Raw genomic sequence first — 18,941 nt, forward strand, 5'->3', positions numbered from 1 at the left:
ATCTAGGCTCCGACAATGGCATTAGCCGAAACGGCCGTCAGTCAAACTTCACAGTTTAATAAAGTTGAAACAAAACAGCTTCGTGTTGTTGAAATTTTATTAAAAAAACTTCTAACTGCAAAATGGGGTGTAATCTTCAACCGAACATGTTTATATATATATATATATATATATATATATATATATATATATATGTTAAATTTATTTGCCCATTTTGCATTTATCAACTTTTTTATTATGGACTCAACACAGCGTAGTTTTTGACATTCATATTTATTGTGAAATTGTGACATATTAGAAGGTGACAACGTTGTTTCGGCTAAGTAGCCATCATCAGAGCCTAAAACCAATGAAATATAAGAAATTTAATTAAATTAAATGAGAATTAAACGAATTATGTAAATTATTACATTTATATTACATAATATCGTATATCTAGCCAATGAAAACAAGTTAAATTAAACTAAAAATGAGCAGAAATTACTTAGAACAAAAGTGATCATCAAAATTTATTAAGTTAAACAAAACAATTGAATTCATGTAAAAAAAGTTGTTCTCAATTAAGACAAAAATCTCGACATAAAGACATAAATATATATATATATATATATATATATATATATGTTGGTAATAGACCATAATTCTTACAATATTCTATAAATTCTACCGAATGTTTGGCGTTAATATGTTTGTATTTCGTTTTTTCAATTTTTTTCACTAAAGTTTTTTGGTGAACGTTTATTTTATTAAAATTCAAAATAAACTTATTTTCCGAATTCATGCTGCAAATAAGGCCATATTTCGATTCCGAATGAATCATCATCAGTGCTTTCTGCTGTTTATAAAGGAAAATATAAATATAAATATTGACAAAGTCAATATTTTCCTATATAAACAGCAGAAAGCACTGATGATGATTCATTCGGAATCGAAGTATGCCCCACAAACCAACAACCATCACTCCAGTACATTCACTCTACTTCAATAAAGTTTTGACTATTTAAGTTTCTGGTATGTCGCATGAGCTTTCACCATAGAGGCCACCCACAGACGGCATTCGACACAAATTTGAGAAGAATATAAAGATTAAGGATAAAGTGGTCTGATTCTCTCTTAGCGGCACACGAGCTTCCACCATGGTAATTAGCCACAGTAGATTCCCGATGCACCTCGAGAGAAATGCAAAACTGCACATATCCTCCCGAAGATATTAGAGTTTTTACTATAGTATTTAGCCAAAGCAGATTCTCAACACACCCCTAGCGAACCGTACAATCAATCAATCTCCGTTTAGCGTCCAGGGACCAAGTTTCACGAGGTAGGACGTTGTTTTTTTTGCCATCAACTTTTTGCGCCAAATTAAACGATCATTTGTATCCATTTCATTTGAATTTAGAGCTTTCATATCTTGCTCGATTGTTTGCGACCAGGACTTCTTTGGACGGCCTTTGGGACGTGTGCCAGGTACTTCAACATCTGCAAAAGAAGTTATGGCACTGTTTCCACTTCGTTTGACATGACCAAACCACCGCCGGCATTCGTCGTTTATATCATTTAAACCAGCACGACGCAGGATTTCGGTAGAGTTGATGTGGTCCTTCAGACTAATTCGTTGCATCCATTGGAGCATTTTCATGTCGGTTGGTTGAAGTTGTTGTTCTAGTTTGGTTGTCATTGGCCATGTTTCTGCACCATATTAACAACACGGGACGTATCACAGATTTATAAAGTTTTGATCGTAGTGGTAGTGGAATGTCACGCCGCATCAATATAGAGGCAAGGAGATGCCATTTATTCCAGGCTGCACTTATGCGAGCTCGAACGGCAGCTTCAGCTGTTCCAGTACAATCTAGAATATCCCCTAGATATTGAAAAGATGTGACTTTCTCTACCTTAATGGCTTCAAAACATTGCTATTTCGAATTTGTTGCTGTGGATTGATGCAAGCAAGACAAACGAAATTGGACACTTTAGATAAAGTACCAATTATTTTTGAACGTTTGTGACACCACTAGTTACACTGCTGACACTTGATTGAATTGTTACCTACACCAGCTTCACAAACTGAACAGGGCCATCGTCCAGTAGCTGTGGATTGGATGGGTTCACCAATGTTCATTGTTTTGGTTTAGCTGATGTTGACTTTGAATCCATGATTTGCGAGTCTGGTATTCCAAACTTCCAACATCTGTTCTGCATTCTGCTCAGACGTGGCTGTTAAAACGATATCATCAGTATATACTAGATTCCAAATGTCACCAGTGCGTATCGGTTTTGTGATTTCTTCCATCACAGTTATAAATAACAGTGAACTGAGAATCGAGCCTTGGTGAACTCAAACGCTCATGTCAAATGCATCTGTGTTTCCAACAATTGTGCTGACGAGAGTCTTAGTATTCGTATACATTTCCATCACAAGTCGAACAAGATATTTTGGAATGAGTTGTCGACGTAGACTCCACCTGATTGCTTCACGGAGAACTCGATCAAATGCTTTTTCAATGTGTACAAAAATGTGTGATAGTTGTTGATGCTTTGCGAGGTACTTTTCTTGCAGTTGCCGAAGGATGTGAATTGCATCATTTGTTGATTTCCCCGCTTGGAAACCAAATTGATAATTTCCGATTGTAATGCACGACGTTAATTTTCTCTCAATGATTTTCTCAACAATTTTCAGGGAGTGTTCTAACAGTTCAATGGATCACCTTTGTCTTTGTTTAGCGGAACTGTCATGCTATAGTTCCATTCAGTCGGCAATGAGAAATTTCTCCACACTTCACGGCAAAGTTGTGGTAACTTTTGGATACCTGCAGTACCAGATGCTTTGATAATATCATTTGTGAATCCAGTGGGCCCTGCTGCCTTTCCATCCTTCATGGCTTTCGGAGCTTCTGTAAGCTCCTCTACAGTGATGTCTGAAATCGGGCCTTCTATGGGTGGAGTGTCAAAGTTGACATTGATGGGTTTTGTTTCATTTAACAGACGGTTGAAGTCTTCTCTCCATTGTATCTTGATTTCATAATGTTGAAGAACCATCTAATTTTTGTCGTTTATGATACATGAGGCACCAACTATGTATTTTTTCGTACGCTTTGCTTGTTTTGCTATACGATTAAGAGATTTCATTTGTTCACCTTTGCTTTTAGTGAGCCACTCTCTGCACTGATCTGTTCGAGCCAGTGCGACTTGACGTCTTGCATAGTTGTTCTTCTCACGGAAAATTTTATGGTCATCAACAGACTGATTTTTGCCATTGCTTGTATGCAGCTTTCTTTTCAGCTATTGCATTTGTACACTGTCATTCCACCACCATGTGTCTCGTTCATGCTGACGTTTTGTACCAGTTTTCCCCCAAACTGTAGTTGCAGCGTTTATCAAAACGGTTATGTATGTACTCCAATCTGTACTGGCTTGCGATTGGTGTTCTAACTCTGTTGCGACAATCTGTTGAAATTTTTCTCTATGGATATTGCTTTTCAGCTTCCACGTTTTGATTCTCCGAGGCATTTGTTTAGACTTATGTTTTGACAGTTTGACAACCAGGTCTGCCACAAAAAGTCTATGTTGGGCGACACATGATTCGCCAAGTATAACTTTGACATTTTTGAATAGCCTTTGGTGTTGTTGCTTGACAGCGAAGAAATCAATTTGCGTAGCTGATGGTCCAACCTCTTTCTAAAATATGTGTTCAGTAAACAAAATCCGTGACTTTCAGCAAACTCAAGGATGCGGTTGCCATCTTCATTCCGTTCTCCAAAAGTGCCATGTACGTTGTTAAAACCATCTGTTTTCTTTTCAACGAGGCCATTGAAATCGCCTCCAATCAGGATTGTTTCAGATTTTGGTATTGTTGAGATGGTGTCAGAGAACGCAGCCTAGAAGTCATTTTTCATCTCTTCTGATTCGCCTGTCTGTGGTGCGTATGCAGAAAAAATAATCATTGTTTGTTTTTCTAGGCAAAGCTGGATCCACATGAGACGTGGATTAATTCTTTTAATATCCATCCAGTACTTCTTGAGCTAGCGGTTCTTTGACAAAAATTCCAACACCATTTTTGGCCGTCTTTTGACCATTCCAGAATAGTTTATATTTTTCTTTGTCTGAGTTATTATTATTGTTACTGTCCGAGCGAGTAAAAAAACCACATCATAGGCGTTTGAGCCTTCAACATAGTATTTGGTAACAATAGATTCTCGACACAACCCGAAGAATTTTCGAGCCTCAATCAAGAGAAATTTTTAGGGGAGGGTTGGGTACGTTGAGATGAAAAAATGCAAAATACAGCAAAATGGAGAAATTTTTTTATTTTAAAATATATCCCACATACAGGTCAAGGAAGGAACTAATGTTGACGGAGTTACAGATTTCCGGTGTGCGTATCCCACAAACTCTGCAACTTCATAAATACTAGCTGATTCACCATGATTTCTCACTAACCATGAGTTTATAGCATCATTGTAAAATTTAGAAAATGAAGAGTACACAGAAACATCCAATGGTTGTACCTGATGAGATGTAAGTGTGAAGGTATTGTAAGAACTACAGCACCGTGTTCCTATGAAATATAATTACTAAAGTCAATAAAAATGTTTTCTTTTATCTTTACATTTAACATTAGCATTAAAACAATGATTAAACAGAAACATATAAAATTAAATTAATTATACAAAATTAGCAGCCAACTTTTGCTAAGTCGATAACTGGAAGAGACTTTCATGGTTGTCAAAGATGAGCAACAAAGGATTTTCCAAGGAACTGTAAGAGTGTTTTATGAAATGCTCCATCACAGGCAGAAAAAGTTCTGCAGTCATTCAACCAGTTTTGCAAGTAATTTATATACCTAAGCTTCTTGGTGTTAAAAGTTAATTGGCTAAATCCTCATTCTAGACCAATGCATCGACACAGCCCAATCAAGAAATCCCTTTCGACTGCCTGATTTCAGGAGTTGTTTCAGTGAAATTTATATCATATCATAGTAATTAATCTCTTTTAGGTATTCTATCATTAAAACAGTAGCGGATCTAGACAACTTTGACGGGGGGGGGGGCCAAAATTTAAAAAATATTTAAAAGTTTAATTTTTTTCAAATTTGGACAGGGAGCCAAGATTTGTGGTAGCGTTGCCAAAAGTAGGCTGGCGACCTTTTTTTGATATAAAATGGTGTTTTTCATGCAAAAGCTGAGTTCTTTTAATAAATATACTGCTCACAACTGGGTGATGGTCTCTCTGGCCTTACCCCAAGATCCGCCACTGAATGTATAATATATAATGTATATAATATATATATATATATAATAATGTATAATAAGTATAATACATATACATTCAGTGGCGGATCTTGTACATTCAGTACTGTATTTTAATAGCGCTCTGAAATTCCCGTGATTGTTATCAGATTTGAGATCTAATGCACCGTCATCACGGTGTCCACGCAAAGCAAAATTCTGTCTTTCACAAAGTTTAATAGTTTCAATAATAGTGTTAAGCAATTTTCTGTTTTGCTCTATTTTTGTGGAAAGAGCGGAGTTTAATAACATTAAAACATTAGTTTTATATTTAATCAAACTCAGAAACATTTCTGATTTTTCTGTAGCCTCTCTATGAAAAGATGTCGCTTGATGACAGCGATATTGATCTAAAGCTGATTTATAACTTTTTAAAGGTGATATAACAAATATTCCGACTGAGCCACATGATGGATGTCGACTAGCATAAAGTACACAAAACTTACAGAATGCTCCTTTTTCAAATCAGAATAAGACAGCCAGAAAAATTCTTGAAACCAATGGAATTTAAAAAACCATTTTCTTTTACCTTCCAGCACAAATGAAAATTTATAATTCTTGTCAGGTTTCCATGGATTTTTCAAAAGATCATATCTTAAATTATTCAAAATGCTTGGGATTTCTGCAGTTGCATATTGTCCAATATCTAAAGGTATTGTTTTCTTTGAAAAACTCTGACATGAATAACCAGTTTTGTCTGAAACATCAGTAATGTCATCGTTTAAATTTAATAAAAGGCCTTCTTCAAAGACATCAGATTCTATAATGAAAAAAAAAATTGAGATTAAATTTTTTAATTTTCTTACCAAACCTGAATAGTGTTCAACAATACAAACTTAATTCAAGTTTAGTCGGGTAATGACTAGTATGCATTAACCCTAACCCAAAAATGTTTTTATTATTCAGCTTATTTCTTATTTTTTTAGTTGAAAATACAAAATTATTTCATATGCACTTATTGAAATATCTAGGTATTACCATTAACGGCCTCAACTGTATTGAGATCATCGCACTGCTTCTGTTTTTTGCCAGAGTCGGTTAAAAAAAGTTTAAAATACTACTTTTTTTAAAAGACATTTTTTTTAAATCTTAAAACAAATTCAAATGCAAACTGATTTTATGAAACACAAAAAATAATATAAGACGCGCCAAATCGTAAATGGAATAAAATGTGAACTGCAAACAAAACATAAAATTATGAAAAGTCTAAATAAGTAAAGACTATAATATTTTTTGATTAAATTTTTGTTGATGTTAGTTTTCAATAAAAAAATACACTAAGAAAACATAAATTATTTTTATTTTGTTCCGCAAAACACTATTTAAGTTTAAAATATGAATTATATTCTGAAATAAACTTGTATCAAATTTATATAATAAATCAGCGTTATTTTTTATTGTTAAAAAGAGTCGATCTCAAATTTTTTTTAATTATTTAACGATGTTTTGAATTGAACTAATGATAACGGGGGAGCCATGGTCTCCCGACCCCCCCCCCCTTCTAAATCCTCCCCTGCATTGAAATGATATTTTCTTTTATTTTCAGAATGTCAACTAGATTATCAGGCAAGGACATGGATATAATGGATATGGCATAAAAATTAATTTATTACAAAAATTGTTTTTTGTTCTATGGATCAAGCATTGTCGTTGTCTTCTTCAGCGTCTTTGATTAATCGTCTGATCTGAAATTATCGCTTGCAAAGTTTGCTGTTTTAAATTCGATTTCGTATTGCATTTTATATACTATATTTAATACATTTGAAAAGAAGAGGGATTAGTATAATTTTCTGCATTTATACATTTCGTTTTATACATTTTACATTCCTACTACATACATACATACATATACGATTATACACATACATAAGTACACATGACATTGAGATTAAACTATTAGAGAATCTTAATTCTTAACTTGTCAAAATAATATTAAAAACAATAATATATTTTTAATTAAAAAATATTTGCTTAGTATTTGATTTGACAGACACAGATTCTCAATCGAATCAAAATGCCTGTGTGTTCCATTACTTACAAAATGCAACTCATCTTATTTAGATGAAAAAGTTACTTTACACAGGTTTCTTTAATTTAGACTATACTATATACTATACTATAGCTATAAAGTATAACACTACAATATATTTATGATAATTAGCAAACAATTATATATAATAATATAATATAATACTAATAAATAATATTAGTAACATTATAAATGCATTAAATGGTAATGTTAACTCAAAGTTGTGTAAATAATTTGTGCTGATATTAATTAAGTTTAATTTAAATTCAGACTGCCAAAGAATGATATTAAGAGAACAATGCATTAACAATCATTAACAACATTGCCAATAACAGACTATTAATAAACTATTCCTAACATTTAATAAACAGATTTGTCATGTAACAAAGAGGCAATTAAAAATGAAAACCGAGCAACATGAAATGAATACTAAATTGGTAGTTTCAAATGTTTTTAAAAGGTTGGCCAATGAAGATTTATTAAATCTCAAAGAACATATAACAGATACATTTAATGGATTAAATAATCATTATTTTTGTTTACTTAGACTTATTGCAAAAACATATACAAATGTACGTTCATTTCATTTCGCAAAAACCACAAATCAAATAAAGATCCGTTCTAAATTTCATAAGTTAATAAATTTCAAGGAACAATAAAATCATTTATCAATGAAAAGATTTATCAACCATTTGTAAATTTTGAATTGTTTGATTTACTTAGTAATTATATTTGTTTCATATATATATATATATATATATATATATATATATATATAACATTCTTTTGCTATCTATTGGTAAAATCTGTATTTTTTATTTGGTCATTATGTTTTCATAAAACCCGTCACTCTATCATTTTCATTATTTTATATTTCATTTATTTTTTTATCTATGAAACCATTATTTTCAAAATATTTTAACATACTTTAACATACTTCTATCATGTTTCATTTCTAATTAAGTTTTCACATTTTATTTATTCATTTGAAACAATAAATGGCATCTCCTTGCCTCTATATTGATGCGGCGTGACATCCCACTACCACTACGATCAAGACTTTATAAATCTGTGATACGTCCGGTGTTGTTATATGGTGCAGAAACATGGCCAATGACAACCAAACTGGAACAACTTCAACGAACCGACATGAAAATGCTCCGATGGATGCAACGAATTAGTCTAAAGGACCACATCAAATCTACCGAAATCCTGCGTCGTGCTGGTTTAGATGATATAAAGGACGAATGCCGGCAACACCGTCTGCGGTGGTTTGGTCATGTCAAACGAAGTGGAAACAGTGCCATAACTTCTCTTGCAGATGTTGAAGTACCTGGCACACGTCCAAAAGGCCGTCCAAAGAAGTCCTGGTAGCAAACAATCAAGCAAGATATGAAAGCTCTAAATTTAAATGAAATGTATACAACTGATCGTCTAATTTGGCACAAAAAGTTGATGGCAAAGAAAACAACGTCCTACTTCGGGAAACCGGGTCTCTGGACGCAAAACGAAGATTGATTGATTGATTGATTGATTGATTGAATATTTGTTATTGTGATATTTATATTTAGATGGAATTGCAACCTATTTAATATTATTTTTTAAAGACTTTACAGGGGGTATTTGTTATGAGATAATTTTTGGGATTGGTTTTTGATTTACCAGGTTTAGGTATTGGCAATACTAATGCATTATGCCATTCATTGGGGACGTCAGCTTGTGTCCAAATATGATTGATGCTTTTTCCAATGCTTGTAGAGTAACAAAGAGTAGTTTTTAAGAGTATTATATATTATTTGGTCTGGGTTTATCATCATGCTTCCGAGTTGATGTTGAAGTAATTGGTACTGGATGTTTGACGTAGTTTGTTGATTGGTAGTTGTCTTGTTGTTGTTGTCCTGTCTTGTCTCGATGGTTCCCGATAAATGGAGATTATTATCTAGATGTGGTATGTTTGGGTTTGTGTGTATGTGTGTGTACGTGTGCGTGTATGTAGTTTGTGTTGGGGATTGATGTTGTGTGATATTGTTGAGAGGTCTTAATTTTACGCTTTGTGTTTCTGTGTTTGTTAATGGTTATTGAAGATTTTTTTCAAGATGTTGTATGTTTGAGTGTAGGTGCGTATGTATGTATTCATGTATGTTGTGTTTACTGTTTAAATAATTACTGGGTTGTCGTAGAGTTTGTTTTGTGTCGGATGTCGTTGATGTGATTGTTGTTGCTGTTTTGGATGGTGTTTGTTTTTTGCTTTTCCCTTCTTTGTGTGTTTGTTCCCGTCGGTTTTTTGGATATGACGTTTACAGCCAATGACTTTTTTAGTTCGTTTGTTGTTAGGTTGGTGTAATGATGTTGGATTGTATGTGTGTGAGTTGAATGTCTTGTTGATGTCCGTGCTGTATGATGTGGAGTTGTTGACGATAGAGTCCATGTCGAACTGGAAGAGTTGATCATCATCATCGTCTTTGTCCATAAAGGAGCTGAAATCAAGGTCGACATTGGGGGTTGCGGGATTAGAGTTGGATGTGATGCTGGTGTTGTTCGTTATGGTAGATGGTGTGCCGGGCTTGGTTTCATCTATTGAACGTTTGTTTTTACCGATTGTTGTTGTTTTGGTGTGTTGTTGCATTGTGATTTGGCTGGTTGGTGTTTTGTATGTATAGTTGTTATCGTACGAAATTTTATGATTAATTTGAATAAATTGAATAATATCGATAAAGTAATTGTTCGAAAAATTGAAAAACTCAGTTACAAACTCAACAATGTGGAAAAGGCGGTGATATTTTTTATTAACTATAAATAAATAAATATATGTGTATGTGTGTGTGTGTGCGTGCGTGTGTGTGTTTGTCCCGCTTTTGAAAATCCAAATGTTGGCACGTATGCATACTCCAAAATCCAAAAATATCGAATTAAAATGCGCATGTGTATATAAATTTGTTGCTGAAAATCTGGAAAAATGTTTGGAACATGTCTATAATAATTTTTAGGCACGAAATTAACAGACTGTATTAGAACAAAGGTTATATGAGACCAGAAAAAAAAGCTAAATATGCTGAAATATTATTAGTATCTAAGAATGATTAGAACAATCAAAATTTGATGATAAAGTCAAATATTACAAGATTATAAAGATCCTCTACAAATGAGTAAAAAATGAAGGTGATGGTGTTAAATGAGATTGATGTACAGAACACTTCTGATGAAAATGATAGTCAAATTGCTCAAAAAATTTTTGATCATTTATCATCTCATTGAACAAGCAATGATTGTGTTTTTGGCGCTTCAACTTGTCTCGTTTTTCTTATTTGAACTAACTAGCATATATTTATTTGTCTGCATCTTCATCATCAGCTCCAGTTGAATATATGTTTTCAACTACGAATTTGAATATGAAATCACGCCGGACACAACTAAGAACTGAAAACTGAACAAAATAAGTTTTATTCACGACAATTTCCGATTTTTTTTTTGTGAAAAATTATTAACATTAACAATTAAAACAGCCTTTGGTTCAGAGAATTTGGTTTTATAAAATAAATAATTATTAATAAAACAAATTTTCCTTGAGAATTTTTTTATAATTAATCATTGATTTTGTCATGGGTTGTCAATTTTTTTCTTGTTTTGGTCCAAATTTGTGTGCAAATGTTTATGAATTGCTTTATATAAAATATTTGCTTAGCTGAACATCAGTCCAAATAAATTTTTTCCAGTCGGAATTTTTATTTTTCGTCTCAGCCGGCTATCCGCCGAATTTTATTGTTTGCGGATTTTGTCGAAGAAATAATTTGGCTTAACATGACATAATGTAACGTAATGTAAAAACACAACATAACATAAAAAAACATAACATAAAAAACATAACATAACAAGGATTATTGTGGTTCTGTAGATATTTCTGTGTGAGAACCACTGGATCGATTTTGACTAATTATATGGATTTAAAATCCCAATCATCCAAGTCTGACTTTAAACTCCTGTGTTGTAAAAGCTGTCACAGTTTTATCGTCCAGCTTATTCCAATGTTCAATAACCTTCGAACGGAAAAATCTTTTTTTATTGTACCTACCCTTTCTTTGAAAAGTTTGTACTGGTGCCCTCTTGCGTTTCTATTTTCTATAAATTGGAAGGATAGGGATGAATCTATTTCATCTTTATCTGTTATGATTTTGTACGCCCGAATAAGATCTCTAGTCCTACGTTTATCCAAAGTTGTCAGTCCACATCTCTTCAATCTTTCCGATATATGTAAGTCTTTCACAATTTGTTAATTATCCTGGTTGCCCGTCTGAACTTTTTCCAACTTTTTGAACGTTGAACTTTTTTGCCCGTCTGAACTTTTTGCCAGTGAGGACTCCATGCATATATGCACTAACGTTTTATATAGATTTAACATATATTTTTTATATTGATTTATCTTTTTTAACGATTGTCTTTTTTATCGTGCCAGCCAAGCGTATTGTTTGCTCTTTTTGCTGCTTCTACACCTTGCGTGTTAAGTTCTCCACTTTTGTCTATAATTATTCCAAGGTCCCTTTCTTCCGATAAAACCTTCAGAGATATGTCTCCAAATTTTAATACATTTTGTTTGTTTTTTATTTCCATGTGAATGACGGAGCATTTATTTATGTTAAATTTCATCTGCCAGTATTCCGTATGGCGCTGATATGGTGAATAAAGCTGGTATATGTTTACTAAATTTATGTAGGTATTACTTAATCTCCTGAAAATAACCGCTGGAATGATCAAATTGTGCTATATTTGTTTTTTTAATTATCGTTATCTTTGCTATATTTGTAATCTTTAGGATTGTAAACCACAGAGGATTGTAAAGAGATATTGAATCTATGCTAAAAATTTACTGCAGAGGTTATATAAAGATTTAAAGACTGGTTTCCCAGAGAGGTTTCAAGGTTTAAAATTCAAATGAAATCAATCGAAAATTATTAATTATATATCAAAGTATAAATAAATAAGATGTAGAAGATAATGCACGATCCTCTCATGCTCTTTGATCAACAAATGCTTGAGAGTAAAAAAATATATTTAAAATCGGTTAAGTAGTGTTTCTGTCACAATATATGCTATATGGCGAGCGAATTACCGCGTTAATCAGTTTTTCATCAAAAGATTTCGGCCATAATATTTTAAACAAAATTAGATTAAAACTGTTATAAAAACCCATAGGTTATATTTGAAATAAATTAATAATTAACGAACAGTTATTATAGACTGAATTTAAGTTTAATTTCAAGTTTTTATACTTCTGGCGTTTGTATTCACGTGATGAAGCTAGATATTTTAAACAAAATTAGATTAAAATTGTTATAAAAACCCATAGGTTATATTTGAAATGAATTAATAATTAACGAACAGTTATTATAGATTGAATTTAAGTTTAATTTCAAGTTATTAATTATATATCAAAGTATAAATAAATAAGATGTAGAAGATAATGCACGATCCTCTCATGCTCTTTGATCAACAAATGCTTGAGAGTAAAAAAATATATTTAAAATCGGTTAAGTAGTGTTTCTGTCACAATATATGCTATATGGCGAGCGAATTACCGCGTTAATCAGTTTTTCACCAAAAGATTTCGGCCATAATATTTTAAACAAAATTAGATTAAAACTGTTATAAAAACCCATAGGTTATATTTGAAATAAATTAATAATTAACGAACAGTTATTATAGACTGAATTTAAGTTTAATTTCAAGTTTTTATACTTCTGGCGTTTGTATTCACGTGATGAAGCTAGATATTTTAAACAAAATTAGATTAAAATTGTTATAAAAACCCATAGGTTATATTTGAAATGAATTAATAATTAACGAACAGTTATTATAGACTGAATTTAAGTTTAATTTCAAGTTTTTATACTTCTGGCGTTTGTATTCACGTGATGAAGCTAGGTAGGTTTCGTGGCAAATTGTAGAAATGACAACAAGAAGGATGAAAAATACGACACCAACTATTAACTTTACCAACGAACTTTGTTAAAGAAATTTTTTTTTGTTTAATGAACTTTGTTCTGTTTAAAAAACTATATAAACCAACTTGCACTGAAGATGATTTATGAAAAATCGAAATAAGGCCTGCAAGATGAATTTTGATGAGAACAGTTTCATTAAATTTTCATGATGAACTTGGATAATTCTATTTTCAATAAATTGAACGATTTTCAAAAAATTCTAATAAGGAAAATTGAAAAAACTAACTTTAAATAGATTAATGCCAACAATTCGTTTACGTTTAGCGTGATGGCGGCACGTTTTTTTGGTGGTTTTGTAATTTGGGTGGATTCTTGTTTTTTGCTTCTGAACAAGGGAGTTCTCTTCTTTTTTACGTCAAAATCACTTTTAGTTAATTTTATGGGCGGAGCCAATTATTCTCGTCTGTTTTAAATTTTCAACGAGTTTACATCGAAATCACTTTTAGTTTCATGGGCGGAGCCAAATATTCTCGTCTATTCTGATTAACATTAAATTAATATTGAATATTTGAATTCAATTTTGCGTCACTTTAGTTTTATTTAAATTTTTATTCCGGATTAATAATTTTTTTAAAACAATGCCTCGAGATCAGAAATTTTTTTTTAAGTACAAATGTTTGCAGTCCGGTTGTCGCAAGATCATTCGCCAAGATAAGTGGAGTTTGCATTGCAGAAAAGATCATGAATATATGCATGCAAGGTTATTCTCTAAATCTAACTAAACTAAACTTAACAGATTTTGAAAAATAATTTGAAAGCTTCGTTTATTTGTGTTGTCTCTTTTCATTTAATTCTTACACCCATTCAAATATCTTTATTACGGATGTGAAGACATAAAAAAAGACATTGTTTCAGTAAAAGACATCTATCTATGGTAAATGGAAACCACAAAGCTCAAGCCAAACTAACTCACCATCTACAAGTTTAATGCCAGCAGGCGGTAATAATGATATGAGAAAATCAAATGATGATATTGGTGATGTTGTTGCTAAAAAATATTTGCCAACAGAGGCAGCTGAATCCAACAGCAACGTTTGTGATTTGATTCAATCTAACAATTCCAACTTGAATGCTCATAGTTTAGTTGAAAAAAATATTGAAAATAAATTTAATTATTGTGAAAATCTAAACTTAGCTTTAGACAAAAATGATGCAGCTCAGTTTTGTGGACGAATATTGAAAAGGCATGAAATAACAACATGCCTGGCACTTGGTGTATATCAACCAAATGACTATTCCTATCCTGTTACTGATGGTTGCAGTTTCCAAAAAGAATGGTTTGAATGTGTAATGCCAGATGGCTCAAAATGTAAGAGACAATGGTTGTCTTACAGCAAACAAACTGACAAAATTTACTGTATTACTTGTATTATGTTTTCCGGCCCAAAAGGTTCAGTTGTATGGACAACATCAGGTTTTAATAATTGGCATAATGGTTTGCGGGATATCATTTGTCATGAAGTAAGTGCAGAGCATCGCGAAGCTGATATTGCAAAAATAAATTAGAAAAGAGGATTGGCCGTAGATGTCTTCATCGAGAGAAATAGAAAAGATATAATTCAAGAAAATAGAAAAGTTATGGTATGCATTTTAGATTGTGTTAAGTACCTAAGTGAAGAAATAATAGCTTTTCGTGGAAAAACATTTAATAATAGAAAGTTTATAAATCTTTTTCGAACAATATTTAAACGGGATTCAAGTGCTGCTGCATATCTGATGAAAGTTGATGAATCACATAGATTAAGAAAGAAAATGGCAATTAATTTTTTAAGTTCCAGCAATATTTGAGTTGAAACGAATGATTGTTGAGAAAATTGTGTCAAATATTGCAGAGCAACAAAAGGCATGTCTTATTTTTGAAAGCACACAAGATTTTAGTAAAAAGGAAGCAAATGTTCTTTTGCTGAGATATATAGAAATAAATAGTAAGGGAGATTTGCATCCAGTTGAAAGATTGTTGGAAGTCTTTACTTGTGGAGAAACATCGGGCAAGATACTCAAAGGAAAAGTTATTGATATTCTGACTAAATTGAATTTTAATATGTCATGGGTGATAGGTCAATGCTATGATGGTGCAGGTAACATGCGAGGTCGGTATGCTGGATTGGCTACTCTTATTCAAAAGGAGTGTAAAAAAGCAATTTATATTTGATGCAATGCACACAGGTTAAATTTAGTGATGAATGACGTTATGAAATGCTGTAATGAAATAAAAAATTGCAATTAAAGCGTGTTCAAACCACTCGCTGGAACAGCACAGAATCAGCCGTAGAAACGATGATGAAAAGATATTCAGAAATATTAGCAAGTCTATACGAGTTGGCTGAATCATCATTGAGTGACAGTGAAACAGTTACTGTTGCACTTGGACTTCGTAAAAGAATGAAAAACATCCGTGTGAAAATTAGCATGAAAATTTTAAAAATGGTTTATAATATTATTGGTCCTGTATCCAAAGCAGTGCAGGGTATATCAATTGACATGGCGTCTGCAACAGAACTGATAAAAGACTGCATTCGTCAGTTTGACATCATAGGAAGAAATGCTGATTTGACGTGGAAAACATCTAAACCAGCACGACGCAGGATTTCGGTAGATTTGATGTAGTCCTTCAGACTAATTCGTTGCATCCATCGGAGCATTTTCATGTCGGTTCGTTGAAGTTGTTGTTCCATTTTGGTTGTCATTGGCCATGTTTCTGCACCATGTAACAACACCGGACGTATCACAGATTTATAAAGTCTTGATCATAGTGGTAGTGGGATGTCACACCGCATCAATATAGAGGCAAGGAGATGCCATTTATTCCAGGCTGCACGTATGCGTGCTCTAACGGCCGTTTCAGCTGTTCCAGTACAATCTAAAACATCCCCTAGATATTGAAACGATGTGACTTTCTCTACCTTAATGGCTTCAAAAACATTGCTATTACGAATTTATTGTTGTGGATTGATGCAAGCAGGACAAAAAAAATTGGACACTTTAGATAAAGTACCAATTATATTTGAACAACTTTTGTGACACCACTGGTTTCATTGCTGACACTTGATTGATTTGTTACCAACACCAACTTTACAAACTGAACTCGAACGCCGATGTCAAATGCATCTGTGCTTCCAGCCGTTGTGCTAAGTATTTGTATACATTTCCATCACAAGTCGAAAAGGATATTCTAGACGACGCAGGATTTTGGTAGATTTGATGTGGTCCTTCAGACTAATTCGTTGCATCCATCGGAGCATTTTCATGTCGGTTCGTTGAAGTTGTTGTTCCAGTTTGGTTGTCATTGGCCATGTTTCTGCACCATATAACAACACCTGACGTATCACAGATTTATAAAGTCTTGATCGTAGTGGTAGTGGGATGTCACGCCGCATCAATATAGAGGCAAGGAGATGCCATTTATTCCAGTCTGCACTTATGCGTGCTCGAACGGCAGCTTCAGCTGTTCCAGTACAATCCAGAACATCCCCTAGATATTGAAACGATGTGACTTTCTCTACATTAATGGCTTAAAAAACAGTGCTATTTCGAATTTGTTGTTGTGGATTAATGCAAGCAGGACAAACAAAATTGGACACTTTAGATAAAGAACCAATTACTTTTGAACAACGTTTGTGACACCACTGGTTACACTGCTGACACTTGATTGAATTGTTACCTACACCAGCTTCACAAACTGAACAGGGCCATCGTCTAGTAGCTGTGGATTGGATGGGTTCACCAGTGTTCCTTGCTTTGGTTTTGCTGATGTTGACTTTGAATCCATGATCGGCGAGTCTGGTGTTCCAATCTTCAAACATCTGTGCTGCATTCTGCTCAGACGTGGCTGTTAAAACGATAACATCAGCATATACTAGATTCCAAATGTCACCAGTGCGTATCGGTTTTGTGATTTCTTCCATCACAGTTAAAAATAACAGTAGACTGAGAATCGAGCCTTGGTGAACTCCAACGCCGATGTCAAATGCATCTGTGTTTCCAACCGTTGTGCTACCTTTCCATCCTTCATAGCTTTCAGAGCTTCTGTAAGCTCCTCTACAGTGATGTCTGGAATCGGAACTTCGATGGGTGAAGCGTCAAAGTTGACATTGATTGGATTTGTTTCGTTTAACAGACGGTTGAAGTATTCTCACCACTGTAGCTTGATCTCATCTCGTTCAAGAACCATCTCATTTTTGTCATTTTTTATACATGAGGCACCAACTATGTCTTTTTTCGTACGCTTTGCTTGTTTTGCTATACGATACAAAGATTTCATTTGTTCACCTTTGCTTTTAGTGAGCCACTCTCTGCACTGATCTGTCCGTGCCAGTGCAACTTGACGTCTTGCATAGTTGTTCTTCTCACGGAAAATTTTATGGTCATCTACAGACTTTGATTTTTGCCATTGCTTGTATGCACCTTTATTTTCAGCTATTGCATTTTGTACACTGTTATTCCACCACCAAGTGTCACGTTCATGCTGACGTTTTGTACCTGTTTTCCCACAAACTGTAGTTGCAGCGTTCATCAAAACGGTTTTGTATGTACTCCAATCTGTACTGGCTTGCGATTGGTGGTCTAACTGTGTTGCGACGATCTGTTGAAATTTTTCTCGATGAATATTGCTTTTCAGCTTCAACGTTTTGATTCTCCGAGGCATTTGTTTAGACTTATGTTTTGACAGTTTGACAACCAGGTCAGCCACAAAAAGTCTATGTTGGGTGACACATGATTCGCCAGGTATAACTTTGACATTTTTGAATAGCTTTCGGTGTTGTTGCTTGACAGCGAAGAAATCAATTTGCGTGGCTGATGGTCCACTTTTGTATGTTATGAGATCTTCTGACCTCTTTCTAAAATATGTGTTCAGTAAACAAAACCCGTGACTTTCAGCAAACTCAAGGATGTGGTTGCCATCTTCATTCCGTTCTCCACAGCCAAAACCGCCAAGCACGTTATCAAAACCATCTGTTTTCTCTCCAACGTGGCCATTGAGATCGCCTCCAATCAGGATTGTTTCAGATTTTGGTATTGTTGAGATGGTGTCAGAGAATGCAGTCCAGAAGTCATTTTTCATCTCTTTTGATTCGCCTGTCTGTGGTGCGTATACAGAAAAAATAATCATTGTTTGCTTTTCTATGCGAAGCTTGATCCACATAAGACTTGAATTAATCCTTCTAATATCCAGTACTTCTTGGGCTAGCGGTTCTCTGAAAAAAATTCCAACACCATTTTTGGCCGTCTTTTGACCATTCCAGAATAGTTTATATTTTTCTTTGTTTGAGTTGACATGACAGACACCATTCGATTTCCATCGGGTTTCCTGAAGGCGGCAGATGTCAATCCTTCTACGCTCGAGCATTTCTGCGATTTCCATGCTGCGGCCAGTCAGTGATCCAACATTGAGCGTTCCAAGTCTAAGTACCATAGAGGGGCCATTCTGAATTTTTCTGCAACATCCCTCCGCTATTGCATACTTCCCAGGGATTCTTGGCACCCCTTGACCACTTAAGGCCTGCTGGGGACTAGGGGCCGTTGTTTTTCTTTGTGATGGCATAGGAATAATTTGGGGAAAAGTTTTTACATCCGGACACCCATCCTGACGACAACCACCAGTTATAAGCAGTGGGCCTAGCCTTTCACTCA

General features: G+C 33.8%; 3 protein-coding genes across 3 annotated transcripts in view; 1 reads left to right on the forward strand and 2 right to left on the reverse strand.

Annotated features, from left to right (window-relative positions):
• HELRODRAFT_174274 (hypothetical protein) overlaps positions 1-4,404 on the forward strand; it is a gene marked incomplete at both ends in the record, with an annotated part of 9,849 nt that extends 5,445 nt beyond the window's left edge. Inside the window, 2 exons of the mRNA XM_009020810.1 lie at positions 4,174-4,253; positions 4,330-4,404. Of these exons, the coding sequence (XP_009019058.1) occupies positions 4,174-4,253; positions 4,330-4,404 (155 nt within the window). The remainder of the gene's footprint in view (positions 1-4,173; positions 4,254-4,329) is intronic.
• Positions 4,405-9,026: 4,622 nt separating this feature from the next.
• Positions 9,027-11,919, reverse strand: HELRODRAFT_174275 (hypothetical protein; the record flags this gene model as incomplete). The annotated part of the gene is made up of 3 exons (XM_009020811.1): positions 9,027-9,253; positions 9,610-9,888; positions 11,802-11,919. The coding sequence occupies 3 exons, from the start codon at positions 11,917-11,919 to the stop codon at positions 9,027-9,029; spliced, it is 624 nt and encodes a 207-aa protein (XP_009019059.1).
• A 6,060-nt stretch (positions 11,920-17,979) lies between these two features.
• On the reverse strand, positions 17,980-18,723 carry HELRODRAFT_81129 (hypothetical protein; the record flags this gene model as incomplete). The annotated part of the gene is made up of 2 exons (XM_009020812.1): positions 17,980-18,041; positions 18,183-18,723. Coding segments are annotated over 2 exons (603 nt in total), but the record flags the coding sequence as incomplete, so codon positions are not given.
• Between the last annotated feature and the right edge of the window lie 218 nt (positions 18,724-18,941).

The sequence above is a fragment of the Helobdella robusta genome (genome assembly GCF_000326865.2).
Source record: "Helobdella robusta unplaced genomic scaffold HELROscaffold_29, whole genome shotgun sequence".
In the NCBI taxonomy this organism is placed as follows: Eukaryota; Metazoa; Annelida; class Clitellata; order Rhynchobdellida; family Glossiphoniidae; genus Helobdella; species Helobdella robusta.